At 36.0% G+C, this 27,247-nt stretch overlaps 1 protein-coding gene across 5 annotated transcripts in view; it reads right to left on the bottom strand.

The window, feature by feature from the left end:
- Window positions 1-27,247, bottom strand: part of RhoGAP102A (Rho GTPase activating protein at 102A) — a 110,690-nt gene that overhangs the window by 3,171 nt on the left and 80,272 nt on the right. Inside the window, exons 3-12 of one of the 5 annotated variants that reach the window (XM_068363454.1) lie at window positions 21,649-21,750; window positions 17,069-17,304; window positions 15,720-15,944; window positions 14,198-14,348; window positions 13,742-13,885; window positions 12,011-12,201; window positions 11,489-11,589; window positions 7,113-7,187; window positions 2,769-2,876; window positions 572-676 (exon numbers count right to left, since the gene is read on the bottom strand). In XM_068363454.1, coding sequence (XP_068219555.1) covers window positions 572-676; window positions 2,769-2,876; window positions 7,113-7,187; window positions 11,489-11,589; window positions 12,011-12,201; window positions 13,742-13,885; window positions 14,198-14,348; window positions 15,720-15,944; window positions 17,069-17,304; window positions 21,649-21,750 — 1,438 coding nt within the window. The remainder of the gene's footprint in view (window positions 1-571; window positions 677-2,768; window positions 2,877-7,112; window positions 7,188-11,488; window positions 11,590-12,010; window positions 12,202-13,741; window positions 13,886-14,197; window positions 14,349-15,719; window positions 15,945-17,068; window positions 17,305-21,648; window positions 21,751-27,247) is intronic. The other 4 variants (XM_068363455.1, XM_068363457.1, XM_068363456.1 and 1 more) reach the window with 4 other exon arrangements.

The raw sequence follows: 27,247 nt of genomic DNA, 5'->3' as shown, positions 1-27,247 counted from the left end.
AAGGCATTGCCCCTTTAAACCGAATGGCTTTGATATTGGTATCCATATTTAAGGGTTGTTTAAGTAGTACGAACCCAGGTGGGCAGAAATTCAGCGAAATCTACAATAAATACAGCCTACTATCTCATTTCATCGATGTCTTTTTGTGCCTATATATTGAATGTCAGAGCTTTATAATCCCTACTAAACCAGGTACATCAATGAGAAGGAAGTAGTAGTAGTCACTGATATGTCTGTATATCACAGGCTTTTGTTCCTGGAACAGACCTTGAACAGAGCATAACTTTGACAAGAAACTTCATCAGGAAGGTAACCTGCGACTGGAATATTGATCTGAAAGGCAGGGCGCAACTATAAACTTAGTCTGGAACGTAAGGTGCTTCTATAAACATTATCCAGAAAGTAAGCTGCAACTGGAAACTTGGTCCGGAAGCTAAGCTGCAAGTGGAAACTTGTCCAGGAAGGCAAGCTGCAACTATAAACGTAGTCCGGAAGGTAAGCTACAGTTAGAAACTTTATCTGTATAGTAAGCTGAAACTAGACCCTTTATCTGGAATATGGTTACGCCTACCTTCTCCCTGACTGTTCCACCTGCGCGATAGCAGCTCCTTCGTGCACCACCTCCTCTCGCTTTCTTATCCTTGCCCCGTCACCCTCATCCATGCTTGTACGGATTCTGTAGGAAAACAATGGACGGCCTCATCTATTTGACTGTTGATACTGACATAGCTGGATAAATGTAGGAATGAGAAATTTGCTGTTTTTATATCATAAGAAGAATTGTGAAATAATTGAGACTGCCATTATGCCATTAGTCTGCGTTCTTTCATGAAGAATGCCTAAACTGAAACTTGTAAAGCGTGCCCAGAAGTGTAACTGGAAAATGTCCATTGTGATAGTTAATTGATTGCTGTTGTAATTTGGCTTACATAGCACTATGATTTCGTTAAGTACATAGCGCTGAATAAGATCATTTAGTATGGCGATGATGTTATTTTGCTAAATTTTGTTGGTATTGTTTGATGATGGTAATGCTCCTTTCTACAATAGCTGCTGCAAGTCCTTATTTTCGAGATTTTACTATAAGGTTAGTCAATGACCTGTTTTCCTGATTTTGGCTGTAAGTCAGCAGTTGGCATGTTTTCATAATGTTTTATTCAAGTGCATAACCAATAAAATTCACCCCTACAACCTTTTCAGGTTTGTCTTTGAAACACCCTTTTAAAATGTGGAAGTATCTCAACCCGATCCTAAATCGTTACACATTCTTAATTGTCCATCATATGTCTACCTTTATAGATGATTCCAGATCTTGAAATAAAAGTTATTCAGAAATCCTTCTAACTATGGTGTGCTCCTCCACGATTGGGGTAGAGCTCTTTATTTCAGCCACGAGGGAGGAGAAAGGCAATGCATTAAGGGTGTTAGTACCTCAAAGCACAGATTAAACGTTGTTGTTTTATGCTTAGTTTAGGGTCCAACTACTTGAGCGTCATTAGACGTATTTCAAGTCCGGATATTTAGTACTTCCTTCGTTGCCATAAGACGTGTTTTACGTCTAATTATTATCATTTTTATTCTCCTTCATTTACTAACTATGCATATACATTTTTCACTTATGTATAACGACATATTAATGGAGATGAAATTTATTCAGCTATATAAAAAAAAGGTTTGAAAGTCTCATCCCTGATGGTTTTTGTTCCAAAATTAGTTTAAGTAAAATGTCCGAAAAGAGGACCAGGACCTGAGTGCCAAATATTTTGGTGAGAGGTTGGCGTTCATCTAATGATTTTAGAATAGCTACAATTGCTATTGTGGTCTGGACACTTGGAAAAGGGTACCAAATCCGGAGAATCTGGACGAAATCAGGAAGAATGAAACTAAATCCGGTCTGATATCATTTTTGTATATACTTCGACACACCATTTGATTTGTTAGAATTTTTTTTATATTCAATCCAAGATAGAGTTATAGTTCATTGCGTGTTTTACAAGAATGTTGTTCCAGGAGTTGTCATTTACCAATGTGTAAATCTTTTGGAATTTCCTGAAGGTAGTGTGGCACTACTTTGACAATTTTTTTTTTTTTTTTGATTAACAAAGGCAGTGTCATTCAAGAACAATTTTGTGGAATATTCTAAAAGTAGTGCCATACGAGCATATTTTTTTAAATATTCCTAAAACCTTCCTAAAATATTCCTAAAATATTCCACATACATTTTCTAGGAATCTTGCAAACATAGTGCCATACGAATTTTCTGATATCTTCTATAATAAGTGTCCCATGAACATTTTTCTGAAATCTTCCAAAATTAGTGTCACAAGGTGTGGCACAGTACTTACTCCGGGGGAATTGTTTGCGACTGATGCTAATAAATATGAGAAAATAAGACTAGTTACGCGAAGATTTTATATGTATTTTGATTCGTACTCTTGCTTTCTAGCAGGAGTTATGTTTTGAAATATAATGCATTGTGACTAGGGTAGACCTTGAAACATACATATAAATATATCTTCGTTCCAATTCAGATTACTACTTAATTACATGTTTATAACCTTGAAACCTCAAGTATGAGTTGCACAGTTTTAATGAAAGGTTACTTTTAGTGGGTAGCTTCATTTCTAATCTTTAGTGTTACAATATCAGGGAGTTAATTTTTTACTTAAAAGACCTTAAATCTAAGAGAGAGAGAGAGAGAGAGAGAGAGAGAGAGAGAGAGAGAGAGAGAGAGAGAGAGAAAGTTTTCTCAAGACTAGAAGACTCACCGATCAAAATCGTGATGATGCGAGGCGTCTGTGGGCGAACGGGGAAGGGAAGACGAGCACTCACTGCCTTCGAAGACGCTACTGCTGGTGTCAATGTCAAGATCCAAACTGGGAATTAGAAAGATTATACAGTTAAGAAGGTTAATATCTTTAAAATTTCATCAGGGATTTAAAGAAGGGGCAGATTTCAGTGTCATATCTAAACAGATCGCCATTTCTACTGATGCACATGTGATGAGACTGCAGAATGTCGATGTTTCTTGAAAAAAATTAGCATAGATGAAATATTTTTATGATTTAAATGTGTATAAGCAATGAACCACATGTGTTCGATTTCCTGAAAGGTAAAAGAGTCAGCTTTCGGAGGATCATGAAAAAGAGTCAGATGTTGTAGGATCATGATAAAACGGGTCAACACTTGAAGGCTCATGAATAGGAGCTCGAGGTTGGAGTATTATGAAAAAAAGAGTCAGAGGTTGGAGGATCATAAATAAGAGCCAGAGGTCGGAGGAACAGAGTCTGAGCTTGGAAGACCATGAATAAGAGTTAGGGGTCGGAGGATCATGAATAAGAGTCATAGGTCGAAGGCTCATGAAAGAGAGTCTGAGGTTGGAAGACCATGAATAAGAGTTAGAGGTCGGAAGATCATGAAAAAGTTATAGGTCGTAGGATCATGAAAGTGTGTCTGAGGTCAGCTGATCATGGAAAAGAGTCAGAGGCTCATGAATGAAAGTCAGAGGTCGTTATTACAGTGTGACTGCTGCTTCCTCCCATACCTCTCTAGTGCATAATGTATTGACAAATATTTTGCTGTGAGTTTCATAGCATCCTTTTTATTTTAAACAGGTATTAGATAAGAGATTAAAATTAGAAGCTTGTGAAAAAAAGCCTGAAAGAAGCAACGACACTGCAAATTTTTTCTATCACAATTTATTCTAAAAGATCTACAAACTCGAAGATCTCTCGGTCGATAGTAAAGCCAGTGTGAAGTCTGCCTATAAAGCTGCTTTCTTCTTGCTCTGGATCCACAAGCAAAAGCGATATCTCCTTTAGCCACCAAAACATATGAAACACGCACCTGCAATGATCAATTCGTGAGAGCATCTTTACACATATACCTAGGCGTCCTTAACCTTCGTTGTTCAGATGCTACTTTACAATACCCAGTTATTCAGTCAGTCAATCACTCTCAGGGAATTCATATCCGGTTCAGCCTCTTTACCATTAAAGTAACAAACATTTCATGATCTAGTTTTGTGTAAAAGGGTCTTGCTAGGTTTCTCGGGAGCGGCTTCTGTTTACACGTGACGTTCTCCTGAAATAAACCAACAGCGTTTATCAATGTTTTTGCTCCTTTTGGTCATCTCAGTGGAGCTCTTCCCTCAAGAACCAAGGTATTAGCCAAGTTTGAGGTTCTTTTGAAATGGTCACTACTAATGCTGAAAGGGAAAGACGTTACATTTTTGGGATTAGGCAAGTCTGAGGTTCTTTTAAAATGACCAAGACTAATGCTGAAAGGGAAAGAAGTTACATTTTCGGGATTAGGCAGGTTTGAGGTTCTTTTAAAATGACCAAGACTAATGTTGTTAGGGAAAAAGTTATATTTTCAGGATTAGGCAAGTCTGAGGTTCTTTTAAAATGACCACTACTAATGCTGTAAGGGAAAAAGTTACATTTTTGGGACTAGGCAAGTCTGAGGTTCTTTTAAAATGACCAAGACTAATGCTGTAAGGGAAAAAGTTACAGTTTGGGATTCGGCAAATCTGAGGTTCTTTTGAAATGACCACTACTAATGCTATAAGGGAAAAAGTTACATTTTCGGGATTAGGCAAGTGAGGTTCTTTTGAAATGGTCACTACTAATGCTGAAAGGAAAAGAAGTTACATTTTCAGTTGTTCACTAAAAGATTCTTATTGTTATCATTATCATCGTTGCCTTCAAAGATGGTAAAAGATAGTGCACATTCCCATCTGTGCTTCCTTGTTTTTATGTTTGTTATGAAAGGAAATTTCAAAAGATGGTGAAACTAATTTTGAGGAATGTTATTGAAAATTATTAGGTCTCCCCTTCAGATGATTCCTATCTAATAGTGTGTGTTAGTGAATATTTGTAACTTTGGACAGGTAAATATATCTATTGAAGGATTATTTGTAAATTGATAATAAATTACCTCTGTCAAATTATTTGGCCCAGGTATGCATCTCAAGTGTATCATTATTCTTATAATAATGATAATTATTCTTATTCATAACGTCGTTGCATTATCATAGAACAACCTGATGACTCTGAACATGCTGGGTTACCTTCCACGAAGATGGAGGTGAAGGCTGTATGTAAATGATTAACAAGTACATAAGCACATATTTAAAAAAAAAAACAACAAACAAAAAAGTCTCCTAAAGCATGAAGAGCAGCGCATCTATCTGTTAATGGGCAAAGATCAATGCACTTGTCTATTAGCGGAAGGAAGAATTTGATGCAGAATGCAGAGGTAGGAAGAGTTAAAACATGTTTCCTTAACCATGCAATCCGAGGAGTACGGTGGGAAGTAACATGGCAGGTGTTACAGTTCTGCTTTGATCGTAGGATCCACTTTACTTTTGTGCTCAACACCTTACGCACGGCGGGGTGGGGTGGGGGTGGGGGGGGGGGGGGGAGAAAGAGAGAGAAAAAGGCAAGGGCAGGGCAACATCGAAAGAAGTCCTTTTGATTCAATCCTGTCTAGGAGGAAGATAGAAAACCAAGCAGTTCAAAGATGGGAACAGTGCGGTAAGCTGTAGGAAAGGGCATGAAGGGAAATTCAATCCTTTATTGGATTAGTTTATTTTTAGAAGCAGACGAAGTAATTTGAAATATGTTGTGTCACCAAGACATGAATAATTTTATTAAAGCATTATTTTTCTCGCAGAGAGCCAAGTAAAAAATCTTGCATGTCAGCCCTCTTGGGTGTTAGTGTTTCTGAGATTGGAATAAATAGCTGAAGTCCCACGAAGAGAAAAGTGATGGAACAGTAGTTGAAAGGAACCGAGTAAAGCAATTACAAAGAATGATGTTTGATGTATGAGAGTAACAATAAGGAGCAAAAATTGAATGAAACACTCATTCCATCTCTTTAGTATCAATAGAGATGCGGAACTTATTTCTTCCTATATTAGTTTGAGTTTGATGGAGTAACATAGTGTTGTATACCTTGGAGATTCTTGGGCAGAAAACTTTATTATGTCGTGAAGAGATAGCCATGACTTGTTGCAAACAGCAATGTAATGAAAGACACTAAGTCACTAGAATCAAGTGACCCATAGCACAAAGATAATTTTAGAGGTTGGATAAAGAATTTATGCCCCAATTCCTTGTGGAAAAAGAGAATAAAGATCTACCTACAGGTGTATTAATGTTACTAGAAACACACAACTTATGTTTGAAAGGAAAGCTTTGACGTAGATTGTAATGTCTGGCATGAAAAATATCAGAAAAAACTTCACCATGCAGCTGGGGTTTTGAGAAGAGAATAATATTTGAGTAGAAGCTTAATGATGTTCGACTGAGGGAAGGTTAGATGTAAAACTCTGAATGCTAGAGAAGTGAATAGCAAAGTAAGAAGGTCGACTATAGACTACAATGTTGTGTTTGGAATCATTGCATCTGATGGCGACGTAAACCTAATTAGAAAAGGGGATCTCAATGAAAATGAGTTGTGAAGTGCATTCACTGTTGGAAAATGTGTAAGGGTAGTTGAGAATTCTTAGAGAACATGCTAAATACTTCTATGTAAGCAGCAAGCAGAGGAAAAGAGACATTCCCTAAGAGAAAAATAAAAAAGAATATGACCATTCTTAGAAAAGTCCCTTATGTGTCTAGAAGTTGCATCTCAACGGGGGATTGATGCCATTGGCTAAAGAGAAACATTCCTCGCTTGAATGAGTTAAATTGGATTAAAATTCTGATTTCATGAGTGCCATGTTTTGTCTTCTCTTGATGATGGATGTCCCATCATTTATCTAGGATGGTCACAACGTTATTGAAGTACAGCTTGAATAATGTGGCCCGAATTCACACATGTATTGAATGAATAGTTTCTTTTGAAACTGAGGTGGTTTATTGTGAAAACTAACAAGAATGGACTGAGTGGAAGCCCTTGACCCCCAGTCCTATTCAAGATAAGCAAAGTAATGCAATTACCCCTTCAGTTTCAATTGTTTTTCGATTCATGTCTGTTGTAAGGTGATGTTGATCTTACCTCAACACAAAAAGAAAGAGTAAAGAAACACCCACCTCCGTCAGTTTCAAAGATTTGGGGATCGGACGAAGGGACTGGGATTAGCAAAAGCACTAAGAGCTACTTACACGTTAGAGGGACAGCTCTGAGGCCGGTGAGGTGCCAATAAGCTTGCTAACAGTTCCTGTAGGTGCTGACCTCGACTTCAGGGAGTAGCAATTAAGCAAAGCAAAGAAAAAAAGAAGCTGGTTAGTTCTGTGGCGATTCGACTAAGTGCAAGACTTTAGAAGGCGCAACGGAAAAAAAAATGAAAATTACTGTTCTATCAAGTTATGCCAAAAGTTACCAAACAAGAATGTTGGTGTTAAACTGATTGATTTTCTAGTAAAGAAAATGGTACAGAACTTGTATTAATCTTCGCCATTCAAGTGAAATTACAATGTTATAGATGCAACTTATTAACAGTTAATTTAAAAGTATGACTAATAAATAAAACAGGGAATTACATGGAGCATCAAGTAAATAATATTATTTGGTATTCCATCCATTTTCATATTCTACAGAAACATTTTAATAAAGGAGTATCTATCCCCTGCATGTTAGGTTCAACATAAATGCAAAAGTGAGTACCTTCTGGCATAAGAGTTAAGCATAATAAATTCTACATTAGGTCAATTAGTTTAATTAGCTTATTAGCTACATTAGTTATACCTGAATTCAACTAAGGAATGCATTCCTAAATACAAATAACATTATGCAAGTCTAAGTCATTCTGATGTTTTCAATGTACATGAAAGAAAGTCAACTTGAACATTAGAATACCACTTCTCACTCCAGACACCTTTTCCCTTGGACTGTGGCATATTAAAGGTAAAGAACCTTCAAAAAGAATGTGGTTGTGAATTAAAAATGATATTGGGAATATTTCTGAAATACACTAATTCAATTTGGCATGGATGATCTGCATCAATATTGGAAATAGGGTTCTTATGGGACATCTGACTTACATTTAAAATCCATATGTTTGCCAAATAAGTGTTTTGTGGACTAAACGTTTTTTAAAGCTCTTATGTTTGCTCCAACATTGGTCTGTGGATCTCTCTCTCTCTCTCTCTCTCTCTCTCTCTCTCTCTCAGTGTTGATGTAGAAAATGAGTAAGTATAGGAAAGGTATAGTAAGAATTATGGGGAAGTAGTTAATCTATATTATAATCTATTTTTCAGTATGTAAATCAAAGGTTTAGTTAGATAAATTAACTTGAAGTAATGCAGTGAAAGAGATGATGTCACTAGCATGTTGCTGGAACATCTTTGGCACTTGCTGTGTCTGCTAAGATTATGAGCAGAGTATTTAGGTAATTCTGCCAAGAAAAATGTTTGAAATCAAAATTTTTATGGTAAATTTATGAGACTTGAATAATGGGAAAGACGTATTTCCTTAAAGCCTTTCCCCTTTTGTGAATGATCTTGTCATTGTTTTACCTGATCTCTAATTTTATACAAGAGAGAATGAGTGGAAGAGGGAATTACCTCTTTAAACTATAATTAGCATCAATTTTATCCCTTCGCAGCGCAGTCATAAGACCAGACGAAGATGACTTCATTCCATATAAATTTCACTCCATTGTTAGTGATGATTATGCTGGGTACACTTGAGCAATCGCTAAGCATTTGTCTTCGTGGATACATAGTCAGGCAGCCAAGAAGTCTAGGGAGAGAGAGAGAGAGAGAGAGAGAGAGAGAGAGAGAGATCATCTGATGAGTAAATAAACAAGTGTTAAGAGAGAGAGAGAGAGAGAGAGAGAGAGAGAGAGAGGGGAAAATAGATCCTCTGATGTGTAAAAGAGAGAGAGAGAGAGAGAGAGAGAGAGAGAGAGAGGGTGGGGAAATAGATACTCTGATGTGTAAAAAGAGAGAGAGAGAGAGAGAGAGAGAGAGAGAGAGAGAGTCTTATGGCCAGAAAAGTGACATCTCTCCAGGCACGCTTAGATGTCTAAATTTGCTGGCATTTTTTGGCTGTTGAAGGGAGAGGTAGCCCGTCTATATGACAGCAATGCCGAACGGGTAATTTGTCTTATTGTTTACGAGCGTCGTTTGGATCTGGATAGGTTTAGTTTTCATCTAAAATTGGAGGTTATGTACTCTTGATGGGTGTCCATTTGACAGAAAAAGATCATGCTGTAAATAATTATTACGTGATTTGCTAAAGGCATATGGGAGTTGCATCATCCATTGGACAGTTCCTTTTTTACAATTCGTTTTTAAGAGGTTATTTATAGGATGAATATTCTATTTCACGTGATGCTTGAGAGAGAGAGAGAGAGAGAGAGAGAGAGAGAGAGAGCGCGCGCTATCGAATTATGTCGATGACAGGAAATCATTTAAGGATTTCAAATGGAATTTGCAATAACGTTTAAAATAAACTTGTGACGTAAAATCTTCCTCAAGTGGATGAATATAGTCTGTCTTGTTTCCTTAACAAAAATGACTAAACCGAAAGTGTTTACAAATCTACATAAATGATTTTTTAAAACATTTTTTTACGTTTGATACATTTAGCACTTTACGTGAGGAGTATCCCCTCAAGTGTTACACATTTAAAAACTCAGAAACAAATGATTTTTCCCTATTTTTTAAACACATATCGATCAATCATTCAATAAATTGTCTGGAGTAAGTATAAGATCATATTTCGTATTATTAGTTTTTATATGCTTAATATTTCCTTGATATTCCTCGAACCTCACTCATCGAATAATTACTGATGAAACCTTTAGAATTGATGAAACCTTTATAAAATCTTTGTGCAAATGCATATTTTACAGGGTTATAACTAGATTAAATTACCTCTCTAATGAAAGGAATATATTACACTGGTATATCAATGGCATATAGGCTGCTAAGACTACAATTACTTAGTCTTGCAGTACGAAGAATTGATTAAGGAACTTTTTCAAACTTACTTGAATGGTATGCCAGTGCTTCTGAAAAGGTCTCAAAAATAAAAAGGTAAAAAAGATAAAGACAATTGGGATTGAAAGGGCTCAAAATGGTTATAAAATAACTGACAAAAAGAAAACAGACTACAAACGAGTAGGATAAAGTATCTATTTTAGACATTTGTATTTAAATCAGGCAGTGGAGATGAAGACATAGATGATGAAATGGGGTTTAGGTGAGGTCGAAGGTCAACGTGACATTATTGCCTCTTAAACGATACAGTGAACACATTTGACTCATGGCCTAATCCTAATGTAGAAAACATAATACAGTTTCCTTTATTTTTATGCAAGAAAAAACATCAATATTTTCCTTAATCTTAGACAAGACGAATATCAATAATTTTCCTTATCCTAAAATTAATATGATTTGTTATAAAGAATATCAGTAAGGTTTTTATTCAGTTGCTTGAAGGTTACTTCAAGTTTTCTTAACCTTATACAACGATAATGTATTGCTAGTCTTCAGTTTCCTATTTCGAACACAGAGAATATCCACAACACGATTTGCTGCTGCCTATTTGTGTACCTAAAAATACTGTAATCAACTGTGAGATTTTAGAAATCTGAATATACGGAAATATAGAAATTTACACCACAATATTCTCACATGCATTTTTATGGGGATATTTTACAGGGCCGAACAAAATATACTATGTGACTGAGAACAGTATTCGTTTCCTGATACATAGATTGACTCACGATCCAAACATTTTAGACTGGAAGAACACTAAACAGATAAAATGATAAGATTCAACGGACCAAAATCAAGATTGTGAACAAACAAATTTGAAAACTGAAAAATTATAAGAATCGGTGCCGCTTCATTTTCTGGAGACGGATTCGCAAAGGTATTTTTCCTGGCCGTTTTCTGCTTTGCCAAAAGTTGAAAGAGAAAAAGAAGAGGACCGTTAGGCTATTGATGATGGGATTAAGATCAATACAAGTAAAAACTTTAATACTATATACAATAATGAAGTTATGCATAAATAATGGACGCTTCTGTTGCAGTTTTTTATACTAAATTAGTTCAAAATTTAAGTTTTCGTCGAATAAGTTAATGAAAATATTCTTGGAAGTATTGGTAACATAATCCACAATTTGATCTGATAATGGTTTCATTAGTAAAACTTTGACATGGAGCTCGTTCCTATTGTTAAGGTAAATACTTGTAAATAATGAAAAAAATTTAGTCTCTATTTCTGTCCCCAAAACATGTTTACTTTCTTGGACATTGCTTTCTTTCCCCGTTTATTTACTAGAATAAAATATTTATTACGCTAAGTAACTTTCTCGCTCCATCGACTCTTAGATATTTGGGAAGTACAGTGAAGATCTCTTTTAAAGGTAGAAATTTGAAGCAAAGTAAGAAAAAAGATTCATATAGCTTAAATGTGGCAAGCTTTAATAAAGCTGTGCATGAGTCGTTTGAAAACGTCGAAGAAATAACTGTGCTCAGTATTCGAAAACCCTGAAATCTTATACAAAAAGATGCAAGCAACTTACTCGTCAGGTCCGGTGCACCGCCGCCTAAGGAGGACGTCCAAGGCCTCTGGATGGGTGTCCATGATGTGCTGGTACATCTCGTCCAGTAACTCGCTTGTGACCTGCAGACACATCACACAGGCTTAGATTGACTTTTTTAGATTGGTATTTATTTTTTAAAGCTTTTCAGATATATCCTTTTAGAAATATAGATTAATTTCTTTATCTTTAAGAATATATTTCTTGGACAATAGGAAATGCCAGACACAAATAGCTGCTGATCTTTGAATTAGGCGTTGAATTTTTAGTTTTGTTTTTATTTCAAGGGTAACTATTGATCTGAAGTTTGGATCAGATTTTTATTATAATAATTTTTCTGTTGTATTCCTAGTTCATCCTCTATGAAAGTGTACATGATAGTTTCCCCCATCCTCCCTAGCTTTAATTTGATGACGACAAATTACTTAAACAAACCGAAAAATCATTTCAGAAAGAATGTCACAGAATATCTAAAGAGAAAACGAAAAAAAATTGCCTTCATACATCGAACAGTTCTTTGCTGTGGTCAATCATGGTCCGGACCACATTAATGACGTCTATTCTCTCTTCGGCGTGGACAGCCATTTCCGTCGTGGACATGGTCTCTGTACCTGGTTTGACCATGTGCAGGATGTTGGGAGCAAACAAGGTAGCTAAGTTACTGCTGTCCATCTTGTTCCCATGTAAAGTTTCACCTGTGAAATAGACCAGAATTTTCATACATTTCTTTAATGAAACAGGAGCCGGTTAGAAACACTGTATGAAGTGGGTAGACTGTATAGTCAAATTCGAACTTTGGGGGACTCTAACATGTGTGGATAAGGTTAATGCTCTGTGACCCTTAACATTTGTGGATAAGGTTAATGCTCTCTCCAAATTAAATGGCCAGTGAGTGTCGGCAGACTATTTCATTTGACTCTACTTATGGAAAGGTACTGCGTGTTATGTGTTGAGATTTAGTGCAAGGAATAAACCCCAAAACAAAAGTTGTAAGTTGTGATCTTCATCTATTTTCTGATGCTTCTCAGCTCCTGAGGATGTTTGCATTAGAGATTAACACATAAAGAAGACTATGTGATAAAAAGAATGAGACTGTTAACTACAAGTGTCTTTCACTGTGCTCTAACAATTTTGAATGTATTTAGTCTTTTAAGTGATAATTCTTCTAGTTAAAGGTTGCAGTTGTTACACATATTGTACGAATGCAATTGCTCATCTACACGAAAGATATCATGGAACAACACTTATTTATCTCTAGTTAATTCGTACAAGATAGTTTTTATTATTTGTGAGGACTTCAGACATAAATTAAACATTTAGCAGGGTTTTACGACTTCTGGTATGGCCACAGTATTCCGACTTGTGTCCCAGAAAACTGACAATCTGCATACCAGCCAGGAATCATTTTGCCTGATGCACGATGACTGCCAGGATATTGCTGTTTGTGCTGCCTTTACACAAAAAGCAGAGGAAAGTAATCCAAGAGAATGGTGAATGCAGATTAATTCGCTTAATTGGCTAAAAAGCATAGCACAAGTTCTGCTTGCCAGAACAGAGGAGCAATGAGATAATGGTTAATTGCGAGTGAAGCGAGCAACATTTGAGGAAAGACCAGTTGAACTCAATGATAAATTAAATTAGGAAAATAACATGTATATACACATACATTAGCTACAATGGCCGAAATAACCACTGTTGGGTGGAGCGACTAAACAATGACAGATTTTTGGGTCCTCATGGATCGTAAAACTACGTACTGACCATGAAAGGTCATGGTGTCTAAATTCAGATTGGATTGAGGTATGTTAGGTTCAGGTATCTCTGAGGTGTACTTTTGGCCTGGCCACTATTACGCTAAACAAGTGTTTCTGGCATTTTTTTTGCACAGGGCCTAGCAAAAAATCACTGTGTATGGCTATGGTTGACATTTACCAAATTTTTTCTTTTTGGTATAGTTAATATTTCATTTTGAAGTAAAAGTAATAACCACAAATGATCGCAATATTACCTCTTCTTTCTGCTGCATTGTGGAAAATTTGTTTTAATTTTATTGTCGAGCACACAGGGGGAATGACACCAATTCTGGGATCATGTTTTATAAAAAAAAACAAAGCTTTATATCCCATCTTATCCTAATACCTCAAGTCTAAAGAGCAATGGAAGTCTGTGACCCATTAATCCATAAAGTGACTAATGTTCACAAAGTCTATGTATGGAGATCTTGACTGTACTTACCCGTTTGCGTGTGTTGGTCAGTTGAGTGTTCCGCAACCGCCGTCAGGAAATTGAGAAGTGAGTGGAGTGTGTCGCGATTGGCTGTTGGCATGAGCTGGATGAGGTGTTGCAATGCTTCAAACTGCAGTTTTCGATTCCTTATCTCTGGAAAAGAACATCTGTATAGTAACAGTTAGATTTTGGTTGAAATTATGATTGGAATATGATTAATATTTAAAAATGCTGGCCTTTGGACTGATGAATGAATCGGAATTAAGGTTAATAAAATTAAAATAACATCAAGAATATCCTGAGATTGACTTAAAAATGACCGCTTATTAATGTTCAAGTCCCGCAGATAATTAAAAAATTTTGATCATAAGATCAGACTTATTTTATATCTAATAAAGATGAGTTTCTATTGAAACACTGAAATGATTTCTTTGGAAATGACAAAGAAGTAAACTTCGTTCTTACTTTGTGTCTTTATCAAAGGTTCGTAGAGCTCCCTGGTCAACAGCGGCTCTGGCAGGTCCCTGAAGAATTCCTTAAGGAGTGTGGCCACGTCATGGGGGCAATGGTCCTCATTCAAATTTACCCCCCGCCCGCTGTCAAACTCCTCGCGTAACTGATTGTATATAGAACGAGAGTTAGCTGAAATTCCAATGTACACACACATGTATATAAACAAAATATGTATATATATGAATCATAAACACTTATTTTTTAAGCAGTAAACTGTTTCACATGGGTGGCTTCCAGGAGAAAATATAATAGTCTCAGTTTTACTCATACGTGAAATGGTGAATCTTGCATGAACCCGTGTAGAAGTACTCCACAACATTACTAAGACTCAACAGTTTTTTGATTAACCCCTTCATACCTGGTGCCATTCACCTCTCTGGCATGCACTAGAGGTTTTTTTTTTTTTTTTTTTTTTTTTTTTTTTTTTTTTAACTAAACCTCTCAAACACTTTGTAGCTTTTTCTTCCATCACTTCCTCCCTTCTAACACCTTTGCATTTTACCATCTTTTCGCAAACCTAGTGTTGTCCATTCTTTCTACATGTCCAAACCATCTCAAAGCAATAGATTCACCTTGATCAGTATAATTTGCACTACTTTGTACATACATTTCTGATCCCTTGAATTCTTTTACCATATTTTACGAAGGTAATAGTTCGACTTATCAATTTGAATGTTTTTCTTCCATTGTCATTTGTGGTCCACACGTCACTCCTCTTCTCTCGTCTTTATATTATGGTTCACTGTACAAAGGTATGATTTATCAAAGTCTGTATCTCATATTATTCATAAGCCTGCCAGAATTCCTAATCCTTATGCTTCGTAGTCACCTATTCATGTTCCTTATTCATTTAATCTCCAACTGGTTTCTGGATCATCTTTTGGTTTGCAAATTCTGTAATGGAGTTTTCCATAGATTTAATTTTTCAGTCTTTAATTGACTTCAACCATATGAAAATTACAGTATGTTAAGCTCTAAGAAGCAGGTTCATGATAGTTTCCCAGTCAAGTAGAAATGAATCAAAGAAATGATTGACATATATTGGGCTTGAGAATATATCAGCTTAACCAGCATCTCCCAGCATTCTCCTGTCACACAGAATCTTCCACAAACCCGGTGAATAGTTACTCGCTTTTCCTTATATGTTTTGGTTAATTTTCTGTACTTTGGATATCTTCTGTTCTCTATATTTACACCAGGTGCTATCTACGGCAGTCAACTAGTATCTAGTGCAAAATTCATTGCTGAAGTTCATAGAGGCATAATGAATTCTAATGAGATAAGTATGTATTGTTCCTCCCTAGTCTGAGATCAAATATGGTCTACCTCGTTGTGGGCTGTGCTCTGTTACGTGTACCAAGAGAGAGTTATCTCGTAGGGCTAAAGAGATTAAAGGAAGCCATTTTGGTAACGAGAGAGAGAGAGAGAGAGATAGAGAGAGAGAGAGAGAGAGAGAAGCCATGATAGTACCCACCTGTCTGACTCTCTTTTTCGAAGACGATACCCGGAAGATGCCCAGGGTACGCATGCCATTGGTTTCGAGGTGTTTGAAGCAGGAGTGGAGGAGGCTTGGAATTTGCGGACAGGGTTCCCCCGTCAGGAGATCGGGTGAAGTGGTCCCCGGCGGGAGGAGGTCTCCCCCTACAAGGCTTGGTCTCTTCCTCTCCAAGTTTAAACTCTCTAGAGAACCCGTCGTAGACTGAAAAGACAGAGACAGTGAAAGATTTTATTATTATTATTATTATTATTATTATTATTATTATTATTATTATTATTATTAGCTTAGCTACAACCCTAGTGGGAAAAGCTATAAACCCTAGGGCTCTAATAGGGATTAGGATTGAATTTGAATAATTACTTTTATTAACAAACTCGATTTATTTCTTCACGTCGATAATATAACCCTTTTAGAAACTTTAATGAGACCAAGGAATGGACTCAATTACTACCACTTTCACTAACTAAAACCATTTTGGTTTTTACAGAGCACATTAATCTCCACGCTCTGTACTTTTAGGGTCTTTGGAGGGATTGGAATTTAAGGGTTTATTGTTCTAGTGTACTGTATCCAATTAGTCTTGAAGGGCCATGTCTATCTTTCTGTGTGGTCTGGTAAATATCAGTGAGCTTTCAAGGCTATAGGTGATTCAGTCCTACCTCGTTAACGGTAAGTCATTGGGTGGCCCTTTTTGACCTCCCAAACTCAGAAATCAAAGTCCCCAACAAAGTTCCAGAACCACCTTGCTAGGTCTATATAACAAATTGAAAAATAAAATGGCAAAATTACTAAAAAACATAAACAAGAATAACTTGAAGAAATCATCATGTCGTGTCCAATAATCTTGGTTATTAAAAATCCACTGTTGTATATCGTTGTGTATTTCAAAAACACAAGAGCTTTCACACTTTTTTAAAAGTTCCACTTCAGCTGAAGGATTTTTATACCAGTTATACAAAAATTTTATGGTAGACTGTCACTGTAACTACGATATGAACGCAAATGTGGGTTTAGAATTGTCCTCTACTGCATAAAGGTCTGGACAGCGCAGATCTGGATTTCAGCTGGCTTTTTCGCATTAAAGGGATCAAGGGGAGAGGTTAGGTTAGGCTAGGTGGTACCCGGGGCATAGCCCCTGGCTTAGGTAAAACGATTATGTAAATCTATCTATTTACCAAGGCACTTCCCCCAAACAACAGAACAAAAGGGGACCTTTCCTCTCTCCTCTCCTCCCAGCCTGACGAGGGATTCAGCCGAATTTGGCTGGTAATGAAAATGTTAGACAATTATTCCCTCTGTCTACGAAAAGCTAACGCCCATCTCACCTGTTTGGTTCCTTCGATGAGTGAGGAGAAGGATGCTTGAGATCCTGCGTGAGAGGATTTCCGACTCAGAGGAGGATCCGTTTCTTCGGTACCACTCGAAGCCGAAGCCGCTGCAGCCGCCGCAGTGGCAGCGGCAGCAGCAACGGCTTTCTCAGCCGCCTCCCGACTCCGGCTGCGTTCGTTCTCCAGACATTGCGTCAGCGATAAACCGAACACCAGTCCGCAGTTCACACCTTCTGCAACAAACAGTCGTGGTCATGAATTGGACTTTGAAGGACACAGGGAATAAGTAGTTGTAGGTTATAAGGATACATTGAATTCATTGAAAAAGTAGATGTAGCTTATAAGGATGCGTTGAACAGACAGATGTAGGTTATAAGGATACACTGAATAAGTGGATGTAGCTTATAAAGATACATTGAACAAGTAGATGTAGGTTATACTTTGAATGAATAGGTATAGAATATAAGGATGCATTGAATAAGTAGAAGTAAGTATAAGGATACATCGAATAAGATGATGTAGGTTATAACGATACATTGAATAAATATTTCAAGAACTACTTCACATTGAGAGAGAGAGAGAGAGAGAGAGAGAGAGAGAGAGAGAGAGAGAGAGAGAGAGGTCCAATGTCCTTATATTTAAAGCTAATAATTAGACGAAACGGAAAGAATACAAATATAGAAGATAATTGCTAAGTAAGAATGTCACTCCCTCTCCTTTTTCAAGCAAAACCAATTACTTTACTTTCTTAATTCATTGACTTGAATTAATGTAATGTCAAAACAAAGATATTCGAGTTCCGTGTTTTAATTTCGTTCTTGAAGCCTTTGGTTTAGGGCATTCATTTGTAGACTTGAAAATATCTAGTTTTTCAAAACAAGCAATGATGGTACTCGTCTTAAAATATATATCATTCAATGTAGAGTCACTAATTGTTTCATCCTGGCGATGTCCTAATAAGATAAGAAGTTTATTTAAAAGACAATGCTCCAGGCACTGGCAAGTTCCTTGTCGATCTCAAACTTCCTATTATGACGTCGAAATTGACCAAGCTTAAGTTTCTAATCGACCTTACACCTTGAAGTGTTAACGTGACCTGTGCCTTTTGGATTCGCCACCATATGTTAATTCTATCAGTCATAGATAGTAAATGTGGATTTTGACGTCTTATATATATATATATATATATATATATATATATATATATATATATTAATACGTTATATATATATATATATATATATATATATATATATATATATATATATATATATATATATATATATATATATAGGGAAAGACAGACAGACAACAGATAGCTAAACAGTTAGATACACAGTCAGACAGGCAGACCAGTTACCAGATGGGCTGTATACTAAACCGTGTGGGGAAGAATTAAACATCTCTCTAAATATGTAGGCGTGAAAGTTGTTTAACACTCTAATTAAAATAATACGGATTATACGAATATTTATTTTTATATTTCATGTGGCTTCAACGACTTGCTATACTTTTCAGTCATTCACACATCTAAATATATATTGCCTGAAGGCCCCTTTTTCTGCTTATTATCTTGGTTGCCTTCATTTTCGAGAGCCCACTTTAACATCCACCTGCTCAAGCTTCTCTCTCTCTCTCTCTCTCTCTCTCTCTCTCTCTCTCTCTCTCTCTCTCTCTCTCTCTCTCTCTCTCTCTCGGGATGGTATTCTTATTACTGTTGCCTAATGTTATTGTCAAAGAAAATTCTTAGATCAAGAACCTTGATTGTGATAGATGATGGGTGACTTCTGCAGAAAACGTGCCAATTATTATCGAGAACTATTGTATGGTAAAGAAACCTATTATTTGATATCCTCACTTTATGGATTTATAAAGGATATTATTCTTAAGTAGGTACATATGCTAGGCTTACGTATCTTATTTTTCATAATAAGAAAGTAAATGAATTAGAGTGGAGACACTAGAATTGAACCGATTCTTTTTGTCTAGTTTTATAGCCTATTTACCATATTTGTGAGATTAAAGTCATAAAGGTCAAATGATTGTTATATTAGTGATATAAAGGTCAGATGTTTGAGAGATTAAAGTCATGAGGGTCAAGTGATTGTGAGATTAAAGTGATAAAGGTCAAATGTTTTTTAGGTTAAATTAAGAAAGGTCAACGTTTGTGAGGTTAATGTCATAAAGGTCAAGTGTTTGTTGGATTAAAGATAATTTTTTGTGAAATTAAAGTAATAAAGATAAAATGTTTGCTAGATTAAAGTGATAAAGGTCAGACGTTTGTAAGATTAAAGTCAAGGGTCAAATGTATGTTAGATTAAAATCATAAAGGTCAAATGTTTATGAGATAAAAGTAATTAAGATCAAATGTTCGTGAAATGAAAGCCACAAAGGTCAGAGGTTTCTGAGATCAAAGCCACAAAGGTCAAATGCATAACAAAAGAGGTGTACTGATAACAATTAACCACTGGATAAGAAAAGCAGTGGCCCTCTCATACGCCATCTAATGGTTCTGGCACCCTTGCCAAATGTCGACTATGGGTAACGGTGCCAAACCACAGTAAGAATCTCAAGGGTTTGCGTTTGTTTACATAAATAGACAGGAGAGACTGATCCATTTCTGACATGTGTGATTTTCGTCCACTCTTCTCCGTCTTCTTTTAATTCGCCTTTCTTCTATGCTCGCCATTTTAATAGAAAAAGAAAGATTGAGTCAGAGCTAGGAGTTATTGAACCAGTGTAGACTTCTGTTGGAATGTGTCGAGTGTCTGATGCTTAGATACATGTGTATATTGCTAGGAATATGTTGGTGTGAAATAATCGCCATTTTTATATATAAAAACAGATTGAGTCAGAGCTAGGAGTTATTGAACCAGTGTAGACTTCTGTTGGAAAGTGTCGAGTGTCTGATGCTTAAATACATGTGTATATTGCTAGGAATATGTTAACGTAGAATAATCGCCAAGAAAAACAAAAGGATTGAATTAGTGCAATGAGTTATTGAACCAGTGTAGACTTCTGCTGGGAAGTGTCGAGTTTCGGATACTTAACATGTGTATATTGCTATGAATATTAAAGGAAAATAGTTATTGGTAAAATTACTATGTATACATTACAGAACCAGGTTTGATATGGTCAACGCCGAAAATATGAAGGAAGTGTTATTGAATCAGTTCAAACTTTATTGAAAAGTCTCGAGTTTCTGATACTTATTATTACGTACATTGCTAGGAACATGTTAACGGAATATAGTTATTCGAAAAATTACTATGTATACACTACAGCACCGGGTTTTATATGGTCAACGCAGAAAATATGAAGGAAGTTAAAATTACACCCGCCTTGAAATGTCAGGGGGACTTCGTTCCTCCCAACCAATGGCCCGTTCAAAAATGAAACCGTTAAAACGGATGTCAGCCATTTTGACGATGCTCGTCTAGCTCACTCAGTGCCTCCATAGGTCCAAGGGGCCTCGACCTTTTGACTGGTTTTTATTGTTTTGAGGTTCAATTTAGGATTAATTTCCATTTCAGCTTGATGATAATCAATATTCAAACGTCATCTCCGAAAGCAAGTTTGCACTGTTAGAGGAAATAAACTTTGGCCTGGGACCAAAATTTTGTATCAATTACAGTCTCTTGGCCCCTTATGTCCAAGCTTTCATAAGGTGTCAGGAAATAAACATATTAGATAAAGTTTCTTTTGTGGAGATTGGAGGGGAGTTACTTTCATGTAGTATTTACTTTTATGGATTAGTTATGGTTTTTTATGAAAGATGTAAAAAAAAAAAATTAAGCATTATTTTTCTCGAAAACCATAATTTGCTATATTTTTATTTAATAATTTACAAGAAAATAGGAAACTAAATTCCAAGGTTTGGTGAATTCTATGCGTATTTTGCATCTAAACATTGTATAGATTCAATGTTATTATGAAGCCAAATAATTTCCACTTTTTGAGTGACACTTATCTCTCCACAGGTATAATGCGACGAGTTTGGCTTTGGTCGCCTATTTACCTGTCATTAACTATTTTGTCTTAATTTTTATAGAAATCAGAAGCACACATATCTGTTTACCAAGATTTCATTTAGAATAGAACGCTTCTCATGAAATTGAATAAACAGGAGATATGAATTTCTATCTTTTTGGATTAAGAGATACATTGTCATCATTAAACTGCCATAGAACTGTTTCAATGCGTTTTACTGACTAGGTTAATAAACAGACACATTGATGGTGTCCTTTTCCGCTGATATTTAAATATTCATATGTCTTCCAGTTACCGTCCAAATCTCAATAGCAAATTACCTAAGCAGTAATTCGGGTCATATTTTTTGTGCGTTTTATAATTTTACTGGTAGGTTGTAGGACTCTTTTACTCGTGTCCTCTTCAGCTGATATTTAAATAACCCTCTGTTTTTTAGTTACCTTTCAAATCTCTATATCCAATGAATTAGTTAAGTAGTAATTCAGGTTGTTTTTTATGCGTTTTTATGATTTCACCGGTAGCATGTAGTACCCTTAACCAAAACATCAAAAGTTAACCTAACCTAACCCGTTGTCGTCTTTCCTCACCTTTGGTCTCTTCTTTTTTGGAATCGAAGAAGCCCGTCGTGAGGGCTTTTCTCTTGAGCAGGTACGGGCGTTTTTTCTTTTGAACAGCCGAACTGGATTGCTCTGAAATTGAAAGAACATTATGATCATAACAGCTTCAAGAAAGAAAAAAGGAAATTTAGACAAATATTGTGAACACAACAAATATCTTTATATCAAACGACCTTCAAACTGGTTAGGATGAAAGCGATTTATTCATTGTGAAACCATAACCTATGGGTGCTACTCTATAACCTTTATTATCCTATGGCTACTTTACAATAAAATTAGTTTCTTTTACTGTAGTAAATCTGATCTAACGACTAAAGACATCTATTCTTTCCTACGAGCTACATCCAAACTATCTAATACAATGAGTAAGATTATCTCGTTTTACCTTATGGTTAATTCCATAGCCCTTTCTTTCTCGTATATTTAAATACAGGGTTATTTAGAAAGGGTAATTTAGTGAGGCTATACATCCATACTTATCCGGTAGATGAGCCTTCTGCGATGGTTTTTATATGAGTATCAGAATAATGTGGAAATAACTTTTTCTTCAAGTTTATGATTCATTGGACTCTCAATTTAGGAATCGGATATAAAAATTTATCCTCGACTTTATGACAGTCTCTCTCTCTCTCTCTCTCTCTCTCTCTCTCTCTCTCTCTCTCTCTCTCTCTCTTTTAAAACAGAAAATCTTTGAATTTTCTCTTGCCGACTGAATTAGAAGGTCAAATTGACCCTCACCTTTGCTTGTAACTTATAAATCCAAGAGACTTGAAGTTTTTTTTATAAGGAAAAATAACGAACAATTAATGTTCAGACATATTTCTTATGTGATTAGGCAAAATAAGGGCTGTGTTAGGATACACGAAGCGCCATTGTTACACTGCATTCAATGCTTGAAAGTCGTTAATGGATGTACAGTATATGAGTTCATAACAACCAATCAACAAGGTATAGTATGCTCGAGATGTGTCAGGCGAGACAAGATCATTTTAATTCGCTCACATGTGGTAACGTCCCTGACTGGTGAACGCCAGATTGAGGTTCGAGTCCCGCTCAAGCTCGTTAGTTTCTTTGGTCGCTGCAACCTCACCATCCTTGTGAGCTAAGGATGGGGTGTTTGGGGAAGCCTATAGATCTATCTGCTGAGTCATTAGCTGCCATTGCCTGGCCATCCTTGGTCCTAGCTTGGGTGGAGAGAGAGCTTGGGCGATGATCATATGTATGTATATATGGCTAGTCTCTAGGGCATTGTCCAGTTCGATAGTGCAATGTCACTGTCCCTTGCCTCTCCCATTCATGAGTGCCCTTTAAACCTTTATTAGTGTGAAGACATTTCCCAGCCGTCACGATTTCGAATATGATTTGATTCATTTCATCGTTCAGTTGTAAGGTTTCATATACATTTATTTTTTAGAATAATCATCATTTGGATAATTAAATGAATAGATAAATAAAAGAAACAAATATTACTTTGAGAAATAAACAAAATATATCTTCATTGGATTTGCAAAGGATGTCTTCAGTGATATCCTCGATCTGTCTTCAAGAGTAGACATGGCTATTTGCATCTATGAAAATGCAGAGAAATAGATTTTAATGTCTCCTTAGCTGACGTGTAGCGATGAGATCAAAGAGAAAAGGGTATTAAACTAATATTACTGATGCTCGGTGCTGAGTGAAAGAAAATGCAATCACTTCGATACCCTTGGTGGGTACCGCACTCGGCTGTATGTGAGTGCTGGATGCGATGTTTATTTTTTTATAGAAAATTGCGGCTTATTTATAAAATATTGATAGGAAAGGTTCTATAATTTCCTGTGAGTTACAGGTTATTTTTATCGTTCGTATATGTTATGCGTAGTGTGTATAGCCTTTTTTTATTCTGTTATTTTTCATAATTATTATCTTCCATCTCTTCCAAAGAATCTTCTTTGATTGTGTGTAGCCTTGTTTTAGTTTCCTGTATTTTTATTATTTGATTTCTCCCATTTCTTTATAAGAATCTTCCTTAGCTTTTTAATAAAAAAAAAATATGTTTGAATATAAATATTCATTATAGTATATGTATGCAACATTTAGATCGTTTTCTTTTCTCAGACAACTGTCCACTCTTTAAAATTCTCTCCTCCTATATGTCACCGGGAAAAATTTATTCCATGGTATCAATTACTCACCAAGTACTGTTTAAAGGTATAAAGGCCGCTCATGAATGGCAGAGACAAGTGGCAGTGACATTGCTCTAGGAAGTAGGACAATGCCATAGAGACTGATCTATATACATATGATCATACATGTGATCAACTCCCAAGCCCCCTCTCCACTCAAGCTATATCCAAGGAGGGTCAGGCAATGGCTGCTGATGTCTCAGCAGATAGACCTATAGGCTCCCCCAAATCCCCCATCCTTATCTCATAAGGATGGTGATGTTGCAGCGACCAAAGGAACTAACGAGTTTGAGCGGGACTCGAACCCCAGTCTGCCGTTCAACAGTCAGGAGAGTTACCACATTGGCCAACACAACCCTCAGTATTTTCCCCACTTTTGAATGACCATCACAGTGATGTCATTAGCCTAAATTGCAAAGAACTTTGTAAAATTTTAAAGAATCGTTCCTTAGTTCCTCCAGCATCCCACGTTTATTCTTTCAGAAAAACCTACCAAACCTTTAAGTCTCATTCTGTTTTTTTTTTTTTTTTTTTTTTTTTTTAATATTAATCTCTTCATTATCTTCCTGGTAGCTCATGTAGCTTGTTTATTGTTGAGGGCAGTTTTTGTTTTCGATTCGCTTATTCTCAAACTTATATCGGCAACGTAAGGCTAAAAGTTATGTCAAGGAGACAAATTTTTGCGATGATAAACATCCTTTTTAAGTACGGTTATGAATGTTAATTATAATTTTAGGCTCTAAAATATCCTTATTCCATATTCATCATTTCTGACATAAGCATCCTATGAAACTCCCATCGTATGAAATATAATTTCCATAACTGTAATTCTATGTTATATTTTTCAAAATGAAAATATCGTCAGGACAGTGTCTTTTTGTTTCAATTCTCCTATCAACGATTAATCAGAAACCAATATCTCTTTTTAAGTGTTCATTTTTTGTCCTTCTTCAAAGGAGTAGTTGACATGTCTCAGATGGTTCTATGAAGCATGTTTTTGAGTCATGTTTTGAATATAGTAAGAATTCATTTAATTAAGCAATTAGTCATTCGTCAGAAGGGTTTTCCCCAGCATTGTATTTAGGTAGTTCCCTTACATTTTCCAAATTGACTACTTACAGTTTTCTCATTCCTGTTTCCCACATAACATTGCTGAAATTGAGATCTATTTGCTTGTGTTTGCTCCTTGTAAGCTATTTTAAGGGCCAGAGATTAGAGCTATCAATCCTTACACATTATATCCATCTCTCGGAAATATCTTTGGAAAACCTCTTCCAGGTGTTTCGAAGAGAGTGGACTTTATTTTTCTAATTGATTATATCTTTTCGTATTCTCCTTTACTTGAATGTTGAATTTCAAAGAACATTTTGCCTTCTTCGTTTACTCCTTAAAAATCAAAATGGTCTTGCTCCTAATTTTTTTACAATCTTTTTCTTCCATGTATCTCCATGAACACAAAAACTCAAGTACTCATCTCTTTCGTTCCTTCCATATATACATGGAATTTAAAACCCGTGTACATTTCTTTTACATTTATTTTTTGTCTATCTACATATGTGTATTACTAAGCAGAATTCAGAAATAATAAAAAAAAAATATCCTTGTGAAAGTTCAACCAAGTTGAGAATCTTGGAGGTGGTATTATTTTTGCCATTAAGTTATAAGGACAGGCAACACTATTATGACATAAGCAATAACAGTATTCTAAATGAATTTGACATCAATTACTATACCCCGTTAAATTAATTTTAATTTTGGAAGTTAATTTCTCATGAACAAGTTGGCACGAGTTCATTTTTTTTTTTTATGTTTTGGACCTCCAGAAAAACAACTGACCTCTGTAGTGTCCCTAATTTTCTATAGAGGAAAATTATCCATTACAGTATTTCCTATAGTTTTAAGTACTATTTAATTGAAGGTTTAGTCTACTCTAGCTAGGATCAATACATCGTCTCCGTTCATGAAGACGCGAAATGTTTATATCTTATGAAAGGAATTTACCATCGATTGATGCTTAGAGGGATGACTAATGTGTTTGGGCTGTGGAATGTAGGTCTTAAGCGTGGTTTAGACGGTTGAACGGTTCGTCAAACCCGGTCGTCGAACCTGCTTGCCAAACGGTTCGAAGAGTTGAAGTCAGTCACAAATGCATAAGGTTTGTGGACAATGAAGTCCCGCCCACAAAAGTCAGGCGAGAACAGACTTTCTTCGAACCGTTCGACAACAATAAAATACCCCGTTCACATGTTCGAACATCATCTCAAACACTTGTCTGTCGAACTGCGTTCGACGAACCGTTCGATAGTGTAAACCCGCCTTTATATTCTACAGGAGACTGGGTTTGGGGGTTTTCATTCGATATTTAGAAAGAAGAGGAAGTGATCTCGGCTTCAGAAGGAGAAAGGTGTCAGGGACCTCGTCTGTGTTCATCTTACCGAACTTGACAGTCTCGTGTGACCCAAGACTCCCTCGCTGCTTGGGCTCTGTGACGCCGTCTGCAAATGATTAGGTTACTGAAGAAAACAACAACAAGCAGCACACCAAGAGCTACAACAACAACAACAACATCAACATCAAACAACAACATCAACAACGCCATACTTTTGGTTGATCAAGCAAAGAAAGAGTGCCTAGGATTGTGATGGCATATTGTAGTAATAAAGTGAGGAGAATTTGAAGGGGTATCTTGCCCAAGGCTTTTTGAGGATCACAGCTGCAGCCAAGTCAAAATATAGATATGAAAACATAGAAAATAACAAAATGCAAAAGAAGTATGATTATCATGTCAGTTTTTTTAGATGGTATGCACAACTATTTTAAAATGGTCATGTGTTCCTTTAATTGAAACCACACAAAGTAAGACAAGAAGAAACAAAATGTCACTGAAATAATACAGTTATAAAATCAACAAAAAATAAGCCAATTAAGAATCTACAAATTTTTATCTAAGACTTTAAATAATGGAACCAAGTTAAAAATATTTGCTAAAGATATTGCAATGGGTTAGCATAAAGTTCAATTATTACATTTTCGGTATTATTATGGAAAGTAGCATTATGTACAAATGTATACATAAAAGTATTTTGTATATATGTACATATAGATGGATAGATATGCAAATTTAAATGTTTACTTGCGTTTATATACTTTATGTATGCATATGTTGAATGTGTCTGTGAATGTCTTCAAAATGTTATGCAGCACACGTGACAATAAAATTACAAATTACGTATTCCTTTTTTTAAGAAAGCAAATGATGAGTGGTTTGCACAGAAGAATCAAAAGACCCAAGAATCTTCCATAGATAAAACATGCTGCGTTGTTCCCAACAAGAAAACATCAAAAGCTTCTACAATAATTCATAGCTTGATGAAGTGATATATTCTAGGATATAAAAGATGCAG

Source organism: Palaemon carinicauda, chromosome 40 (assembly GCF_036898095.1).
Source record: "Palaemon carinicauda isolate YSFRI2023 chromosome 40, ASM3689809v2, whole genome shotgun sequence".
NCBI lineage: Eukaryota > Metazoa > Arthropoda > Malacostraca > Decapoda > Palaemonidae > Palaemon > Palaemon carinicauda.
This window is presented reverse-complemented; position numbering and strand designations above follow the sequence as displayed.